The sequence below is a fragment of the Carlito syrichta genome, unplaced genomic scaffold (genome assembly GCF_000164805.1).
Source record: "Carlito syrichta isolate Samal-C Ts95f unplaced genomic scaffold, Tarsius_syrichta-2.0.1 Scaffold312132, whole genome shotgun sequence".
NCBI lineage: Eukaryota > Metazoa > Chordata > Mammalia > Primates > Tarsiidae > Carlito > Carlito syrichta.
In genome coordinates, this window is record NW_007256228.1 from 5,901 (window position 1) to 23,354 (window position 17,454).

Consider the following 17,454-nt stretch of genomic DNA (forward strand, 5'->3'; position numbering starts at 1 on the left):
GTCCAAGCTCTATAAGTAAATAGAAGCTAAACAATTTTCAGCTGAACAGAAATAAGTGATATTGTATTATATTTCTATAATTTCACAAGTCACTAAACTAATGAAAGTGTCACTTAAACAATTTATAACTTTTGTTATAAACTAAGTTTAGTAATTACTTCATCTTCTAAGTTTCCAACCCATTTCAACAATAACAGGAAAGTAAGATGAAAAGCCAATTCAACTCTATAAATATGGAACTCCTTTTTAAAAACAAAATGCTTTCCCCTTCCAGTTTATTAATCTATAGATCAATTCATTGTTCTCAAACAACTTCAATTTTATTTACCTTGGACCACTATACTATATTAAAAGGGAAGAAACTGATAATCTGCCTACTAGCCTATTTATATGCTTGCTAGTCACACATTTTTGTTTTGGTATTTAAACAAAAAAGACAAATTTAAATTGACAAAATAAAATTCACAAATACCATTTTTTAACAAGCTAACATTTTAGTTCATGTTAAATATTAATATTACAGTTTTAAAACAAAGATGTATTCAAAGTAAAATTCATAGAATTAATAAATCTTAATATCAAATTTGGAAATATCTGTTGGAAGTATTTTTCATGAAAAGAAAAGGGTAACTTTCCATTTAATCAGCAACTTTATGAGCAAAACAGTTACTCAGAGGGGACAAAATTATCATAATATAAGTGTTCCTTGGGCCACTTTATTCTTTGGTGGCTCACATGTTAACATCCTATCATCTGAAACTCCATCCAATGAGTTTCCTTTTAAAGACTAGAGTCGAGTCTCTTTCCTTCTCCTAAGCATTCTATTCATACTACTTCTATGGCTAATCCATAGAAAGACATTTCCAAAACAAATAGGCCTACATTTCACCTTATCTACTGGTGTGAAGGCATGCCTTTTAGGAATATAAAACATACACTTTAGGAAATGTGTATCCTATTCGGGAACCATTTACTCTGACGTTGTTTTCTCAGTAAAGTTTACAAATATCCCGCCCCTACATGAAAATTAAAGAATGGACAGCCTCTAAAAAGAAGTAACTGTTGTTCAAATAAACTGAACAAATAAGTTATACCATATCTGCAACATATGCCTACCAAGATTTCCTCATATGTATTTAGCTTCAATGTGTTCCATTTAAGCACTTCACACTTGGAAACGGGCTTATGATCTAAAATGTAACCTTGGCCAGACGTGATAGATCATACCTACAATCCCAGCAATTTAAGAGGCCAAGCAGGGAGGATTGTTAGAGGTCAGGAGTTTGAGATCATCTTGGGCAAAATAGCAAGACTCCATCTCTTAAAAAAAACAAAAATGGAACCTTAAGCCACCTTTAGACAGCTCCAAAAAGACCCCAGAAGAACGCTGCTGTTTAAAATAAAATAGTTATTTCTGACAAAAACAATCAATTAATAAAGCAGTCATTTCTAGGAAGACTCTTTCAGCAACAAATCAAATTTTACGTACCTGTAATATCAAGAACTGAAGGAGATGCAATGTAGTATCTATGAACTGTTTCAAGAAGTTGAGCACCATGGCCTTGACCTTGAAATGGAGTCAATATCAGCATCTGACTACAGTAAAAAAATTATTTCAAAATATCAAAACATGGCCAGTTTAAAAATTGCTATAGTATTACAAACATTTTAAAGTTTGTGTGATTTATTTTTCAATCAACCTTTGAGAAATCCAAAAATTGTTGAGATATTCAAAACTGGTTTAATCATCCAAACTGTTTCAAAGGGAACAATGAAATAAATCAGTACATAGCCAATGAATAATGGTGATTTTTTTTAAACAAATCAACACTATTATAACAAGTATTAGAAACTTCAGCAGTTCCTTCTTCTGAAATAAAAGACAAGGCACGTGTTATACTGCCAATTACCTTACACGTGGCCGGGTTTTGTCTGGGTACACATAGTAATTATAGACTGTCATGTAGCCTACAGTCGCAAAGAGCGTAGCTCCATCCTTATTATACTTCTCAAATCTGCAGATAAAACAGAAAGCCAAGCAGGTCAATTACAGTCGCGCTCCCATGCAGTGTCCATTTTCTTTTCCATTCTCTGACTGAATTTTCAGTGTCAGCAAGCTACTCTGTGAGGGCCCAATGGGTACACCTGCTATGTTCTGAATGTACAATTCACTTAATTGGTGTGCAGCAACTTGGATAAATCAGACCTCTTTACATCACTTCAGTGCACTTGCCTATTATAAAGATGAATAGGTGGCAAGTAAAAGAAAACACAGGCAAAGCTCATTTTACTGTTTAAGCCTACATTCAGGGCCCTAACAGACAACAGCATTTAATTCAGCTCTATTCTCAAGGTCTCCCAAAGCATAATGAAGGAAAACTCAAGCCTCATAAACAATAGTTTTTCTTTCCTGGGAAAAATATCATTATACTGTCCCAATAATTGGGCTGCCACAATTAAAATGCTGGCTTTGTGGAGGTAATAAGGTCTACTATTGCTTTAGAACTGTACTTACACTAGAAAGTAGTGCCATCTTTCATCATCCACGTCAATAAAGCTAGCAGTTTCAATAAACCACATCAAAAAGGTCTGAAGCCTTTCATGATATTCTCGAAAGCCTCTACATGTCATGTCAGCCTAGGGAAAAAGCCAGGAAAAGTCAGGTGAAACTCATCACAGAGGTAAGTGAAAGTCTGCAGAACACAAAACTATCCTATGGGAAAATGTTAGGAAGTCTCAGATTAAGATGTGTACATAGACACAGACACACACAAATTAAATCTTTGTTTATATTGCTGATAAAAATTTGTTTTCTGAAGTTAGAATAAATCACTGAAAATAACAAAATTGCATACAGGCTTCAGGCAACTAGAGTAACTTTTACACAAGAAAGATTTAGATTATCTTTACCTTGTATATCTGAAAGGTAAAGTTTTCTCCTCCTGTTGGACTGAGAACTGAGTATGTATGAAGTAAGGTTCCAAATGGCTTGAAATCAACTTCCTTTTCCAACAAAGAAAGGAAATCATTCGTGTTTGTGCAAAATCCAGGTGGAATGATTTGTCTAATTTTGCCCTCAACATCATCTGCCTAAAGAAGAGAAGATAAAGGACATTAAAAATTAATAACAAATTTGACTCTTATTTGAACATGCTTAATTCTTTGAAATGGCCAAACTAACAAAAATTACAAGACTTGAGTTAAAAACTATATTAAAAAAATAAAAACGCAGTATACTAGAAAAGAATGAGTTTCATGCAGAAACTAGTGTCACACAAAGGTGAGATGAGTATAAGTATAAAAAAGTAAGAGAAGGCATGTAGCGCGATATCCAGTGTAAGAACAAGGGCAATGCTACTGGAATTTCCAACATGATGCAGAAAATGCTGACTATATCCTTTCATAACCATCTAAACGGGGCAAAACAAAAGGTTGCTTATTATTTTTTGTGTGTCAAAGAAATCATATTATCCAAGACATGAAAAGAGTACCAGAAATAGGTGAGACTAAAATCTGACTAAATGAATAGCATTCTCACAATGAACAAGAAGACAGGTCACAACTCCCTCATATGCCAAACTCAAACTAAGATGATAATTTAAAAATACACCCACTTAGGGAATACATAAATTATATGAATAGATATATTATCCACTTATCCTCAGAATGTGACAAAATTTTTACAGACCCAGATTTGACACAGTAAAAAAGAGACAAGACTGGACAACAAAATTAAACTCAGGGATTAAAATTACCCTTGTTAAGCAACCTCTATGAATGTTAAAACTATCAGCTGAGCAGACTTCATAATCCTTTTCAAAACCCAAAAGACCACTTGATTGAATACATTTACTACTTCTCTTTAACCATGAATATTTGATGAAGTCTTACAATAAAGTATTACTGCTTCTCACCAGGCAATAAAACTTAATGAATTGGTCTCAACTTAACAAAACCTTACCCCTCAATACAGTCCCTAAAAGCCTGACATTACATTCAACAAAATGAGCTTGCATTCTATTCAAACTTTTTCCTGAACAATGAGGCCAGGTTTTTACTTAATGGAGTTTGCCGTGAGTTCAGCTGTAATGTTTGTATTGTATCTATTTCCACAAGGACTGACACAAGAACACTTTGTGTTAACTTACTAAGCAGCTCTTTCATACCGTTTACATGCATGATGGGTATTAGTTCTAAACCAAGACCCTTGCTACTTAGCATTCAAAACAGGGAAATTAAGATGCTTAGGACAAAATACACTACAAAAGGCTAATACAACATGCTACTAATTCCTGTCCTTTCAACCATCTTTTAACTAAGTAGAAGCAATGCACCTGCAGATGAATAGCACTTTATTATTATTCAGTTACATTTTAGGATAGAGAACCAAGAATGGAGTTTATCACAAACAAGTTTTATTTTCAATGCTCTGGTACCACCAACATTTACATATAATTTGTTTGTAGCTATAAAAAAAAGAACTATTATTTAAAATATAGCTCCTTCAGTATTTTGCCCAACGGTTTATTTCTAATATGGACATTAGTTCTTACAACTCACTCACCCTCAAGATCAAATAAACTAAATTTTATTAGAACTGTTTTTTTATTTTTAAAGTACTATTTGATAAATATTTTTCCTTGAAACTGCTAATGGGAAGAGGCCATTTAAGCATATTTTACAGGATCAATGCAATTTCAATAACTACATGAGGAAACTGTTATAGTGAGGGACTGTTGTAATAGGTCTGTTGTATAGCAATCAAAATACAAAGTAGTGATGAGTAAAGTATTAGTTCAGGTTTTTAAAAAGTCAAGAAAAACTACGTTTAAAAAATGTATACTCTTAATTAAAAAAAATCACTTCAAGACATTTATAGCATGTATAATTCTTTTAGAAACACTCCTTATGTCCAGTCTTCTTGACAAGGCATTGCAAAACATGATCAAATCACTTTACATATCTTGCAGCAGAGCTACTTCAAAGATTTCTAAGAGACTGTAAGTTTCTAGTGGCAATTCTGGTGGAAAGCAGAGCAACCCAAAGGCTTGAGCTTAACAAAGCTGGAAAAGAGTTAACATTTAACTATCAGCCTTCAAAGAATAGCATTTATTGCAATAAATATCTTTACATAAAATATTTTGCTTTGTGCGAGTTTATACATTAAGAGCTTTAATAGGTGAAAAGGGCTATGTTTAAAAGCAATGAATTGGACAACCCCCTCGGGTCCCCTCCCACTGTGGGAACTTTTCTGTCCTCTCAATAAATCCTGTTTCAAAAAAAAAAAAGAAAAAAGAAAAAAAGCAAAGAATCTCTCTCTGTATATTTATGTAAGTATTTATATGTAAAAATTTATACACATAGATGTGTATCTGGCATTTCTCTACTCAATGGTGCCTGCTTTAAAAAAAAATTCTATAACCATCATGTCTTAGAAATCTGTACTATTTTCTAAAATATATACTTCAGTTAAATTTAAAATACTCACTTTTCATATTGGATTGCTGTTCAGATAATACAATCATAACAAGAGAAAACCCCTATTTAATAGTTTTTAATTGAACAGAGTTAAAAATGAACTGAAACTGTTCCAATGCTTGCAGCTAAAAGTTTAGACTCTATTTCTGAAGACCACTAAAAAATTCCCTATCTTCTAAAACACTATTCTAAACTTCAATTTAAATTATATAGAAATATAGTTATAGAAAGGATAAGAAATTAAGTTAAATAGATCAGGAATCCAGAATACAACCTGATATATTTAATTAATAGAGACATCCCTTACAAATGATTTCTTAACATTTGGCAATTTCTCTTAAAAAAGGAAAGTGTAAAAGTAACTATATCAGGCACCATTTGTCTAAATTAATCTATATTGAGTTATTTTTGAGGTTGCAGTTAAAGTCATGCTAGGTGGTACACGCAGTTCTATACTTGGCTAAAGTGGCATATAGACTTAACATTAACCATAATTCTAAAAATACCTAAAATATGCTAAAGTATGCTACAAAACAAGAAATTCTATATCCCTTTTTTTTTTTTGAAGCTGGAGTCTCACTCTGTCACCCAGGTTGGAATGCAGTGTGGGTCATGGCTCACTATAGCCTGAATCCTTTGGCCTGTGTTTCCTGAGTTGCTAGGACTACAGGTGCATGCCACCACACTCAGCTAATTTTTTAAATTTTTTGTAGAGATAAGGTCTTGCCATGTTGCCTAGACTAGTCTTGAACTCCTGGGCTCAAGCAATCCTCTCTCCTTGGCTTCCCAGAGTGCTGGGATTACAGGGTGAGCTACTGCACCTAACCCTATATCTTCTTAATTTGCTCAATCTCATGTTCTCTGACAATATTTAAGCTTTAGTTATAGAAATCTGAGTAATGCTAGAGAAATTTAAACTGTGAAGTTTCTCACTAATGGAAAAACAAAGGTCATATTATATTTGTTTATACTGCATTAGTGTTTTGCTACCTGAACTAAATGAGATAATACTGTCAATATATAACTTTAAAGCTTTTCATGATACTCCACAAAAAGTATTATCCATCAAGAACACTGCCAAGATCAGGCACGATGGCTCAAGCCTATAATCTCAGCACTTTGGGAGGTCAATGTGAGGGGATTGCCAGAGCCCACGGGTTAAAGAACAGCCTGGGCAACTTGGCAAGACCACATTCTCTACAATAAATCAAAAAATTAGCTGGGCATGGTAGTGCACGCCTGTGGTTCCAGCTACTTGGAAGGCCGAGGTGGAAGGATCGCCTGAGCCAGCAGGTCGACGCTGGAGTGGCCATGAGCGTGCCACTGCACTCCAGTCTGGGCGATGGAGTGAGAGTCCAACTCAAAAAAGCAAAACAAAACAAAAATCCACTGTCAAAATTATTTTTTAAAGTATAACAAAATATTACTAGTTTACCAAAGACTATTTCATTTTTTCAAGATTAAATTTTACGTATGTAGGATTTCCTATAAAGATGCTAAAGACCTCAGAAAAAAATTTAAATATGCTCTCATCTACTCACAAATTCAATCCATATTAGTGGAAAACAAGGATAAAATGATAAAAATTCAGATACTACAACCCTTATCCATATATTTTAACTTCGCCTACAAAACATTTCCCAGAAATGCCAGCAATTATTAAGACTAAACCATCTTAGTTACATACCCCTTCACTTAAAAAGCATTAAATTATCCCAAGAGAGGGCAGGACATTTTTTGTTTTTTGTTTTTAGAGACGGGTATTGCTCTGTCTCCCAGGCTGGAGTGCAATGGCATATTCATAAATTCACTGCAGCTTCAGACTCCTGGGCTCAAGCAATCCTCCCATCACAGTCTCCCAAACAGCTGGGATTATGGGCACAAGGCATACTTTTGCTATTAATAAAAGCAAAAATCAGGGACAACTATAATATGAACAAATCATCAATGTCTGAATAATCAAGCTTATTATATTATAAAATTCAGAGTTATGTTGCCTTTAAGATGATGGCTAGTGGAGAAATTTTACAGGCTTCTTGACTAAAGAATTTTAGGCGCAACTGGAGAATTCAGCTTGGAAAAGACAAAAAAATTGATGATGAAAGGTTAATACAATGGGAAAATTCCTAATAAGAAAACAACTTCTAAGCAGATCTGTTATGGTTACTCCCCACCTATGGTTAGTATCATGCTACATAGTATGATCTGCAAAAACTCAGATATAATATATACCCTAAACACATACAAAAAAATTTTTTTATTTTCTCCACTTAAACCTACTTCTTCTCCAATCTCCCTTGTATCAGTTAATAGTAACACTATTGCTTAGGCAATGGAGTTCTCCTTGATCTTTTTGCTCATCTATTGCATCTAATTCAACGGCAAACACCCAAAATATATCATCAATCTGACAACTAAATCCAGTGTCACCTCTAACATTGCAATGTTCTGGTAACCCTTCTTTCACTCTTGCCCCCTACAGTGTGTTCTCTGCATAGCAGCCAGAATTATCTTTTTTTTTTTTTTGAGTTGGAGTCTCACTCTGTCACCCAGACTGGAGTACAGTGGCACGCTCCCAGTCACTGCAGCCTCGACCTGCTGGGCTCTGGCGATCCTTCTGCCTCAGCCTTCCAAGTAGCTGGAACTACAGGTGCACGCTACCACGCGCGGCTAATTTTTTGATTTATTGTAGAGATGAGGTCTCGCCAAGTTGCCCAGGCGGGTCTCAAACCCGCGGGCTCAGGCAATCCACTCACCTCAGCCTCCCAAAGCACGGGATTACAGGCTGAGCCACTGAGCCTGGCTCAGAATTATCTTTTTTTTTTTTTTTTTGGAGTCTCACTGTCGCCCAGACTGGAGTGCAGTGCCCGCTCCCGGCCACCGCAGCCTCGACCTGCTGGGCTCTGGCGATCCTTCCGCCTCAGCCTTCCAAGTAGCTGGAACTACAGGAGCACACTACCATGCCCGGCTAATTTTTTTTTGATTTATTGAAGAGATGAGGTCTCGCCTCCCCAGGCGGGTCTCAAACCCGCGGGCTCAGGCAATCCACTCACCTCAGCCTCCCAAAGGCGCGGGATTACAGGCTGAGCCACCGAGCCCGGCTAGAATTATCTTTAAAAAAATATAAATCACACTGTATGAACTACATCAACTTCGAACTCCTAAAAGCTGCCAACTACTCTTATTTCTTGCAAATATCTTACAGTGGCACAGAAGATCCTACATAATCTAGCTTTGCTACACCCTTCAACCAGCTCCTACCACTCTCTCCATCACCACAATGATTTAACCACATCAATCATTCTGCACTATAAAAATGCCAGTGTTATCTTTTCAGAACCTTTGCATTTGCTGGTCCCTTTGCTTAGTAAGCTTTTCCCTCAGATTATAACACAGTTGGCTTTACCTTCATTGTTCAAAAACCCGGAAAAATGTTTCTACATAAGACTATCTGGCTTTATTATTTGTTTACTGCCTGTCCCGCTTGGTGAGAATGTAAGGCTCAGTGAGAGCAGTGACTTCATTTTTGTCTGCCACTGTATGCCCGGCAACAAGAACAAGAACACAGAAGGCATTGTGGAATGAACATTCATTGCAAACTGAGATATAAAAGGCAAGCCCATTACCATCACATCCACTAACCAACCTTTTTTTAATAAGAAAAAATGTCTTTTTTTTTTAGTTTTTTTGTTTTGTTTTGTTTTGGTTTTTTTTTTTGAGTTGGTGTCTCACTCTGTCGCCCAGACTGGAGGGCAGTGGCTGCTCCCGGCCACCATAGCCTCGACCCACTGGGCTCCGGCGATCCTTCCGCCTCAGCCTTCCAAGTAGCTGGAATTACAGGCATGCACTACCACACTCGGCTGATTTTTTTATTTATCGTAGAGATGAGGTCTCGCTGCCCAGGCAGGTCTCGAACCCATGGGCTCAGGCAATCCACTCACCTCAGCCTCCCAAAAGCGCGGGATTACAGGCTGAGCCACCGAGCCCGGCTGTCTTTTTTTTAATACTTAGTAGAAACGATCTTTGACCACAAAGCAAATAAGTAACCCTACAAAAAAACATAAAAGATTGATTCCTTGCTTCCAGCACAGTACTTCTAAATGGGCAAACTTTATTTTCAAGAATGGAACAATTAGGTGTCAGTACAATACCTAGCTATTTTAACTGCATGAAGTATTTGTTGAAAAATTTATCTATAACTAAGTTAGTAGTTCCTTTGGAAGAAATCAATGCAATGCTATCAGCTACAACTTAAAAAAAAAACCTCAGTGAATCTATGAAATTAGAAAACAAATTATCACTTCCAAAATATAATAGTAGGACAGACATAGGACAACAGTTACAAATTTCCTCACTCCAAAAAGGAGAAAATGGAAGGAAGAAAGGTGTCACTAGTACAAAGCAGTTTCAAAATCCAATATGACAAATTCCATTAGGCTTCTAGACTTGGGATTAACTGTGGCCAGCAACTACACCCTCTAGACCCAAAGCTTTGCCCTTAGAGCCATTCTTCCTTCTTCTTGAAGGGTAGCACCTGTTTGCAACTGAGTAGTTTTATTAGCCTCTTCCTGCCTCTGGAATTTTGGGAGTTTGTCAGTTGCCTTCTTCTGTGCTGTCAGTCCAAGTTGCACTTGGAAGTTTTGATTCTCAAAACCCTTGTGGGTCACCTTTGTATGTCTTAAGGGTTCACACCATTAGACTAGAGGGTCTTTGACAGATCTGTTTCTGGCTTTTTGTTGAGATGACTGAGATCTATGAGTCATATGCTTAATCCTTTCAGTACAAGCAAAAGGTTATTCCACCACCCCCTTAGTTTTATCTTCAGAGCACTCTTCCTGAATGTTCAATTTTAATATCTTCTGCAATCTGGATAGGCCAAGAATTTCCCAAGTCATCAAGTTCTGGGTTCTTTTTTTTTTTTTAACAGTTCTCTTTCCTTGTATACAAGGGAGAACCACCCCCACCAAAAGCAAAATTATCTTTTGGAGGGTGGGCCCCTTGTAGCACAGGCTTCCCCTGTTAGGAAAGTGTTCTAGGAACCCATCGGCATCAGTATACCAGCTAGTGCTATTGTGAGAGGCTGCATTCAGTTTCAATAAATCTGGGGGGAGATTCTTTCAACGCGTTTGCACATTTCATAATGGGTGACTTATGAGCACACCTGCCTACGCCATGGCTGAGTGTTCAGCAGTTTTTGACCAAAAATTGCATGACCTCCATGCTCCACCCTCCCTATTCATCGGATCTCGCCCTGAGAGACTTTTTTGTTTACCTGGATGAAAAAAAATCCTCAAAGGGAAACATTTTGCCGATGTGGAAAAGGTGAAACAAAAAAACGGCAGAAGCACTAAAAGGCATCAAAATGGACAAGTTCAAAATTATTTTGAGCACTAAAAAAAAAAAAAAAAAAGCATCTCAATAGGTGTATTGCATGAAGAGTACTCTGAAGGTGATTGAATTTTTAATAAATGCATTCTGAGGTTTTTTGGGCTCCCCTCCCCATGTATTTTATTATTAACAGCCAGAAACCAGGCCACACCTCTAATACTTTACCTAAAAAATCTCCTCAGTTAATATCCAAGTATGTTGCTTACAATGAATTCTCCTTTCTACATAATTATAGGACACAACTGATCTAGGCTTTCTGCCACAATATAACAAGGATCTCCTTCCCTGCAGTTTCCAAATACATGATCTCATTTTCTTCTAAGAGCTCACTAAAGGGGACTTTAATGTTCACATATCTACTAAAATTATGTTAATGATATACATATTCTCTCTCACACTCCTAACTTCATTCTGAGATCTAACCAGCAGTGCCTTTAACATATATATTTCTATTAACAGTCTATTCAAGTGAATCTATGCTTTTTCTGTCATGTAGCTTAAAATTCTTCCAGTCTCCATCCATTTCCCAAGACATGTCTACATTTTTAGTAGCAAAATTTGTTATAGCAGCACCCTACTTCATGGTATGAAAACTTGTGTTAGTTTCTTATAGCTGCTGTTAACACATTACCACAAACTTGAGGACTTAAAGCAACATTTATTCTCTCAGACTAGAGGCACAGTCTGAAATCAGTATCACCAGGGCCATAATCAAGGTGCTATACTCCCTCTGGAAGCTTTATAAGAGAATCCATTCTTTTCCTCTTCCAGTTTCTAATGGCTAAGCATTGTCTGGCACATCACTCTGCCTCTGTAATCATACTGCCTTCTCCTCTTCATCTGTTACCAATTCTCCTTCAGTCTGCCTTGCATAAGGATACATATGACTGTATGTAGGACCTACCCAAATATTTCAGAATAATCTCAAGATTAATTATACCTGCAAATGTTTTGCCACATGAGGCACCATTCACAGGTTCCGGAGAATAGGACATGGGTATCTTTCAGGGGCCATTATTCAGTTTATCACAGATGCATACCCTTTAATATCTCTCTGACTTCATCACCTTTTAGTTCATTTGATTTAGTTTTATGTAATGTTCATAAAGGAATTTATTAGCAAAATTTGTGGGATTAGAAATGTAGGAAGAAAAATTCAAATAGTTTCTACATAAAGTAAAAGAAAATTTAGGTATTTCCCTCCATCATCTTTGACTTCTAGGAAAAGTTAATTTCAATAACCAGAATAAAAAAATAAAAGTTGGTAAATAAAATAAAACTCTGATCATAAAAGCAAAAGTTTTTATGGAGAAGGTCCACTCAGGAAACAGAACAGGATCGCGATCACAGGATTAACTGAAATGATAGTGAGGCAAATGCCTCCATAAATAAAAACTAAATATGTGATTTTATTTTATTTTTTTATTGTTAATTGCATTTACTTTAAGAAAAATTTTTTTTATTTTAAAATTGTGCGGTACAATTCAGGGTTAGGTATACAAATATTCATTGTGCAGGTACCCTGGCTGATGAGGTGTGGCCCCCCTTCCCCAGGCAGTTTTAAATATGTGATTTTAAAGCTACCATAGAACATTGTTTCTTCCTTCAAACCTTTAGTTTTTAAAATCTGCTTTAAACTCAATTGAAAAACTGTTAAAAATAAATGAATTTCTATTCTTACCTCTACACAGTCAAAATTCTCATCAACTTTAGATGCATATTCAACACGGAACAGGGTTGACAGGCTACCAGCAATGTAGTATAACAAGATCTTCAGACCCTTGTATCCAAAAGCAGTTTCACTGAAATGGAAAAACCAGCAATAACCATAAAAAATTTTTGCTGAGTGATTAAAGTATTAACCGTATATATAAACAAGTTTAACTTTATGGGTAGTTTCAAGATTTTAAACTGTATTTTTTTTTTAAAAAAAGAAACAAATAATTGCAACAAAAGTGTGCCTTCGTTCTCATCCATAAAATAGAGAGAATAATGGTGCCTGACTGAGGAATACTGTTTGGGTTAGATAAGTAAGTTAATACGTGTAAACTAATTACAATATTGGCACATCTTATAAGTACTCAATAAATGTTAGACATTACTATCACTGCTACTGTTGCTGACGCTGCTACTATTACTAACACTAGAAGGCATCACAAATGAGACTAGTAGTGTTAAAACTAGGACTGAGCTACACAGGCAGCTAAGACCTAGCCTCGAACCAGTCCTTCTAACTTACCACTTGCATCTATCACCAACATCCAGAGCTGCTGAAAACAGCACCTGTCTAATTACACTTAAACTGCTCTATGAACTTAGAAGGCAGATCTGGAGTTGCTGCTAATTTTTCCAACCCTGCTCCCTGCTATCACATCTATACCCTACTATTCTCTTTTCCAGCTTAAAAAGTCTTCTAAGCTGGATTCGGTGGCTCAGCCTGTAATCCCACGCTTTTTGGGCTGAGGTGAGTTGGATTGCCTGAGCCCGCGGGTTCGAGACCCGCTTGGGCAGGCGAGACCTCATCTCTACAATAAATCAAAAAATTAGCCGGGCGTGGTAGTGCGCACCTGTAGTTCCAGCTACTTGGAAGGCTGAGGCGGAAGGATCGCCGGAGTCCAGCAGCTCGAGGCTGCGGTAGCCGGGAGCGACCACTGCACTCCAGTCTGGGCGACTGAGAATCCAACTCAAAAAAAAAAAGTCTTCTAAAAAGTGAATTCTAAAATATCCAGAATATCCCAGCACTTTGGAAAGCAGAAGCAAGAGTACTGCCTGAGTCCAGGAGTTTGAGACCAGCCTGGGCAACTTGGTGAGACAACATCTCTACAATAAATCAAAAAATTAGCTGGGCATGGTGGTACACACCTGTGGTCCCAGCTACTTGGAAGACTGAGACGAAGGATCACCTGAGCCCAGTAGGTTGAGGCTGCGGTGGCCATGACCCATGCCACTGCACTCCAGCCTTGATAACAGAGTGAGACTCTGACTCAAAATAAATAAATAAATAAATACAGAATAGATAAACCCACAGATAGAAAGCAGATATAGTAATTACCCAGGACTGGGGGCGGGGGTGAAGGGGAGTGACTGCTAATGGGTAATGGGTTTTTTAATGGGAGTGATAAAAACATTCTAAAATTGATTGTGGTGATGGCTGCACAACTCTAAATACTAAAAATCAATAAATTGTACACTTAAAATAAATGAATTGCACAATATATATTTCAATAAAGCTTTTTTTATGCTTTAAAAAGTGAATTCTGAAAGAAGAGCGCTTAAAAGAAGTAGTGTCATTTCCAAATGTCTGTCTAGGTTACCAAAATAAAATATGAGCACTGTCCATTCTAGGGATTCTGAAAGTTACATGAAGAAGAAAGAAGCATCAATAATATTAGGATCAGTGCTTGGGTCAGAAGATACAGACTTATCACAATTATGTTACTGTCACCTGTCTACCTTAGAAGAGTGGTTTGCAAGCACACCACTTTTAATGATGCAGAAAAGATAGGTGAATATGTAAAATGCCATTGAAAGCCTATCTGTAAAACCAGGTCTTATCCACTAAGACATTATAGAGATTTTTTTCTTAGTAAAAAGTGGAAGCTGGGTGCAGTGGCCGAAGCCTGTAATCCCAGCACTTTGGGAGGTTGAGGTGAGAGGACTGCCTGAGCCCAGGGGCTCCAGACCAGTCTGGGCAACTTGGTGAGACCTCATCTCTACAACAAACCAAAAAATTAGCTGGGCATGGTAGTGTATGCCTGTAGTTTCAGCTACTTGGAAGGCTGAGGCAGAAGGATCGCCTGAGCCCAGCAGGTAGAGGCTACAATGGCAGTGAGCGTGCCACTGCACTGCAGCCTGGGCAGCAAAGTGAGACTCCAAACTCAAAAAAAAAAGAGAGAGAGAGAATAAAACAAATATCCACTTAAAAATAAAAATCCAAAGAGAAAACATTCTTATTTTTATAATAACATAAAACCTGTTTAAAATGTATAAGGCTGAAATTTTGTCATGAATCTATATATAATGAAGTACAATTACTAATATTTAAAAGTACATAAAATGCCTAATTTGATACATTGATAATGAGAAATTCTCAAAAAACTTGTTCCATGAAGAGATATTTGTCAATTTAAAAATATATTAAATAAATATGTCAATGATGCTAAAGTAATGCAAATGCATAGGAGAAAAAGACATGAAGGGAATTATTTTAAATGTTTACTATGTCTAAATACCCTTCCCTACCACAACAAACCAGGGTTCTTAGGAAAATGGTTAACTCCCGAACTATAGTAGGGAAAGTACAGATGAATCTGGAACATATTATTGTACCAGAAAGTATCCTCAAAATGATGAGGACATATAAAAAAAAAAAAAAAAAAGGACACAAAAGTATCTGAAAGGGTGCCACTTGCCAAATCTGGGATAATTTGAGCATCAAAATTAGAGGTAGTATCAGATTATATCCCAGTGAATTAAAAAAGGATCTTTGAGTCTATTCTGATATACAAAGACATAAATACGGGGAAGAAAAGAAGCTCTTTCTTATAGTAGAATGCCAACTAATAAATTTAGACAGTAAGATAGAGTTACAAAATCACTATTTTACAACAATCATAGTAAAATACTAATTGAAGCAAGAATCATTAATGGATGCTAAAACTATTGGGTGAACATTTGATGAAAAACAGAATATTTTCAGTCTAAGAGTACTTCCTTACAGATTACATATAAATCACAAAAGGAAAAATATTAACTTTATAGTAGAGAAATCTGGCAGACTCCCCTTAACTAGGTGACTCAAGTTAACCAACAATGGAACAAATTGATATCATGGACTTCCTGAAGTGATACATTTCTGCAATGGTACTGCATAAATATGCATTATCTGAGTTTAATCATGAAAAAATTAGTCAAACCACCCCAAAATACGAGTTCTACAAAACTAGCCTATATGCTACAAAAATATGTTATAAAAAAGCAAAGGCTTAGAAACTGTTGCAGATTAAAGGAGAATGAAGACAACTAAATGCAATATGATTCTGGACTTGATCTAGGATGGGGGAAAACTGCTACAAAGGAATGAATGGGAATAGGTAAAATCTGAAACATGGACTATATTAAAAACAGTTTTGTATCAATGTGAAATTTCCTGAGTTTTGATAATTCTACCATAATTATTGCCCTTGTTTTTAGGAGACACATACCGAAAAATTTAGAGGTAAAGGATCGAGATATCTGCAACCTACTCTGAAATGGTACAACAACAAATTTTTATAAGGAGAATGATTAAAGCAAATGTGGCTAAATGTTAACTAGTAAATGCTGGTAAAGAATATACAGTGATCACTGCCCTGTTTTTGCAATTTTCTGCAAATCTGAAATGTTTTTCAAAATCAAAAGTTAAAAAAAAAAAAAGAAAATGGCACAATAGCCATTTATGTACCTAACCCTGAATTGTACCCATCTTAAAAAAAAAAAAAAAAAAAAGAAAAGAAAATTGTCACTTGAAGCAGTGGTTCATGCTTGTAATCCCAGCACTTTGGGAGGCCAAGGTGGAAGGATCACTTGAGTCCAAGAGTTCTAGACCAGCCCAGGCAACATAGTGAGGCCTCATCTCTATAAAATAAAAATAAAAAGCCAGGCTCGGTGGCTCAGCCTATAATCCCACGCTTTGGGAGGCTGAGGTAAGTGGATTGCCTGAGCCCACAGGTTCGAGACCCGCCTGGGCAACTTGGCGAGCTCTCATCTCTACAATAAATCAAAAAATCAGTCGAGCATGGTAGTACATGCCTGTAATTCCGGCTGCTCGGAAGGCTGGGGCGGAAGGATCGCCGGAGCCCAGCAGGTCGAAGCTGCAGTGGCTGGGAGCGGCCACTGCACTCCAGTCTGGGCAACAGAGTGAGACTCCAACTCAAAAAATAAAAAAATAAAAAAACTAGCCAGGAAAATGGCACTTGCCTGTAGTCCCAGCTCCACTGGAGGCTAAGGCCTAAGTGGCCAAGGCTTTGATGAGCCTAATTGTGCCAATACCCTCCAGCCTGGGCAACAGAGTGAGACTTTGACCAAAAAAAAAAAAAAAAAAAGAAAAAGGAAATGGTAACTAACTATTCCAATGACGTAGTACAGGTATAGAAAATTAAAGAGTTGTGCTCAATATCCTAGGACACATCTTTAACCCTTTGCACTTGGAGACATCTCATGGATCACCTAACAAAATAGTGAAAAATGAATCACTTCATATTAAAAGTATAGTGCTGGAACTATTTTATTGTGATATTTGGCTTATAATGGAATTTTGGACATTGAGGAACTTATTTATAATAAAATTAAAATTTTATATCTTATGTTTTTCTAGCACATAATGTGCAAAACGGTAACTGACATACACTGCAAACTCATTGATACATGTTGTGCATTAGTAATTTATTTGACATCTTCCACCGAGTATTTTTATTCAAGTAGACAATGCAGTCTTTTCTTCTTCCCACATTAATAATATGTAATTTATTGTCCAGTGTGTTGTTTGAAGTATGTAAGGACACACACGTGATTCCTGAAAACCACTTCTCAACTGATTGATCATATCTC

At 36.6% G+C, this 17,454-nt stretch overlaps 1 protein-coding gene across 1 annotated transcript in view; it reads right to left on the bottom strand.

Moving 5' to 3' along the window:
• Nucleotides 1-1,423: 1,423 nt before the first annotated feature.
• The window catches only part of LOC103272111 (histone acetyltransferase type B catalytic subunit), a 43,422-nt gene continuing 27,391 nt past the window's right edge, over nucleotides 1,424-17,454 (bottom strand). The window contains exons 4-8 of the mRNA XM_008069594.2: nucleotides 12,548-12,668; nucleotides 2,911-3,090; nucleotides 2,516-2,637; nucleotides 1,911-2,015; nucleotides 1,424-1,596 (exon numbers count right to left, since the gene is read on the bottom strand). Of these exons, the coding sequence (XP_008067785.1) occupies nucleotides 1,482-1,596; nucleotides 1,911-2,015; nucleotides 2,516-2,637; nucleotides 2,911-3,090; nucleotides 12,548-12,668 (643 nt within the window). The 3' untranslated portion in view covers nucleotides 1,424-1,481. The remainder of the gene's footprint in view (nucleotides 1,597-1,910; nucleotides 2,016-2,515; nucleotides 2,638-2,910; nucleotides 3,091-12,547; nucleotides 12,669-17,454) is intronic.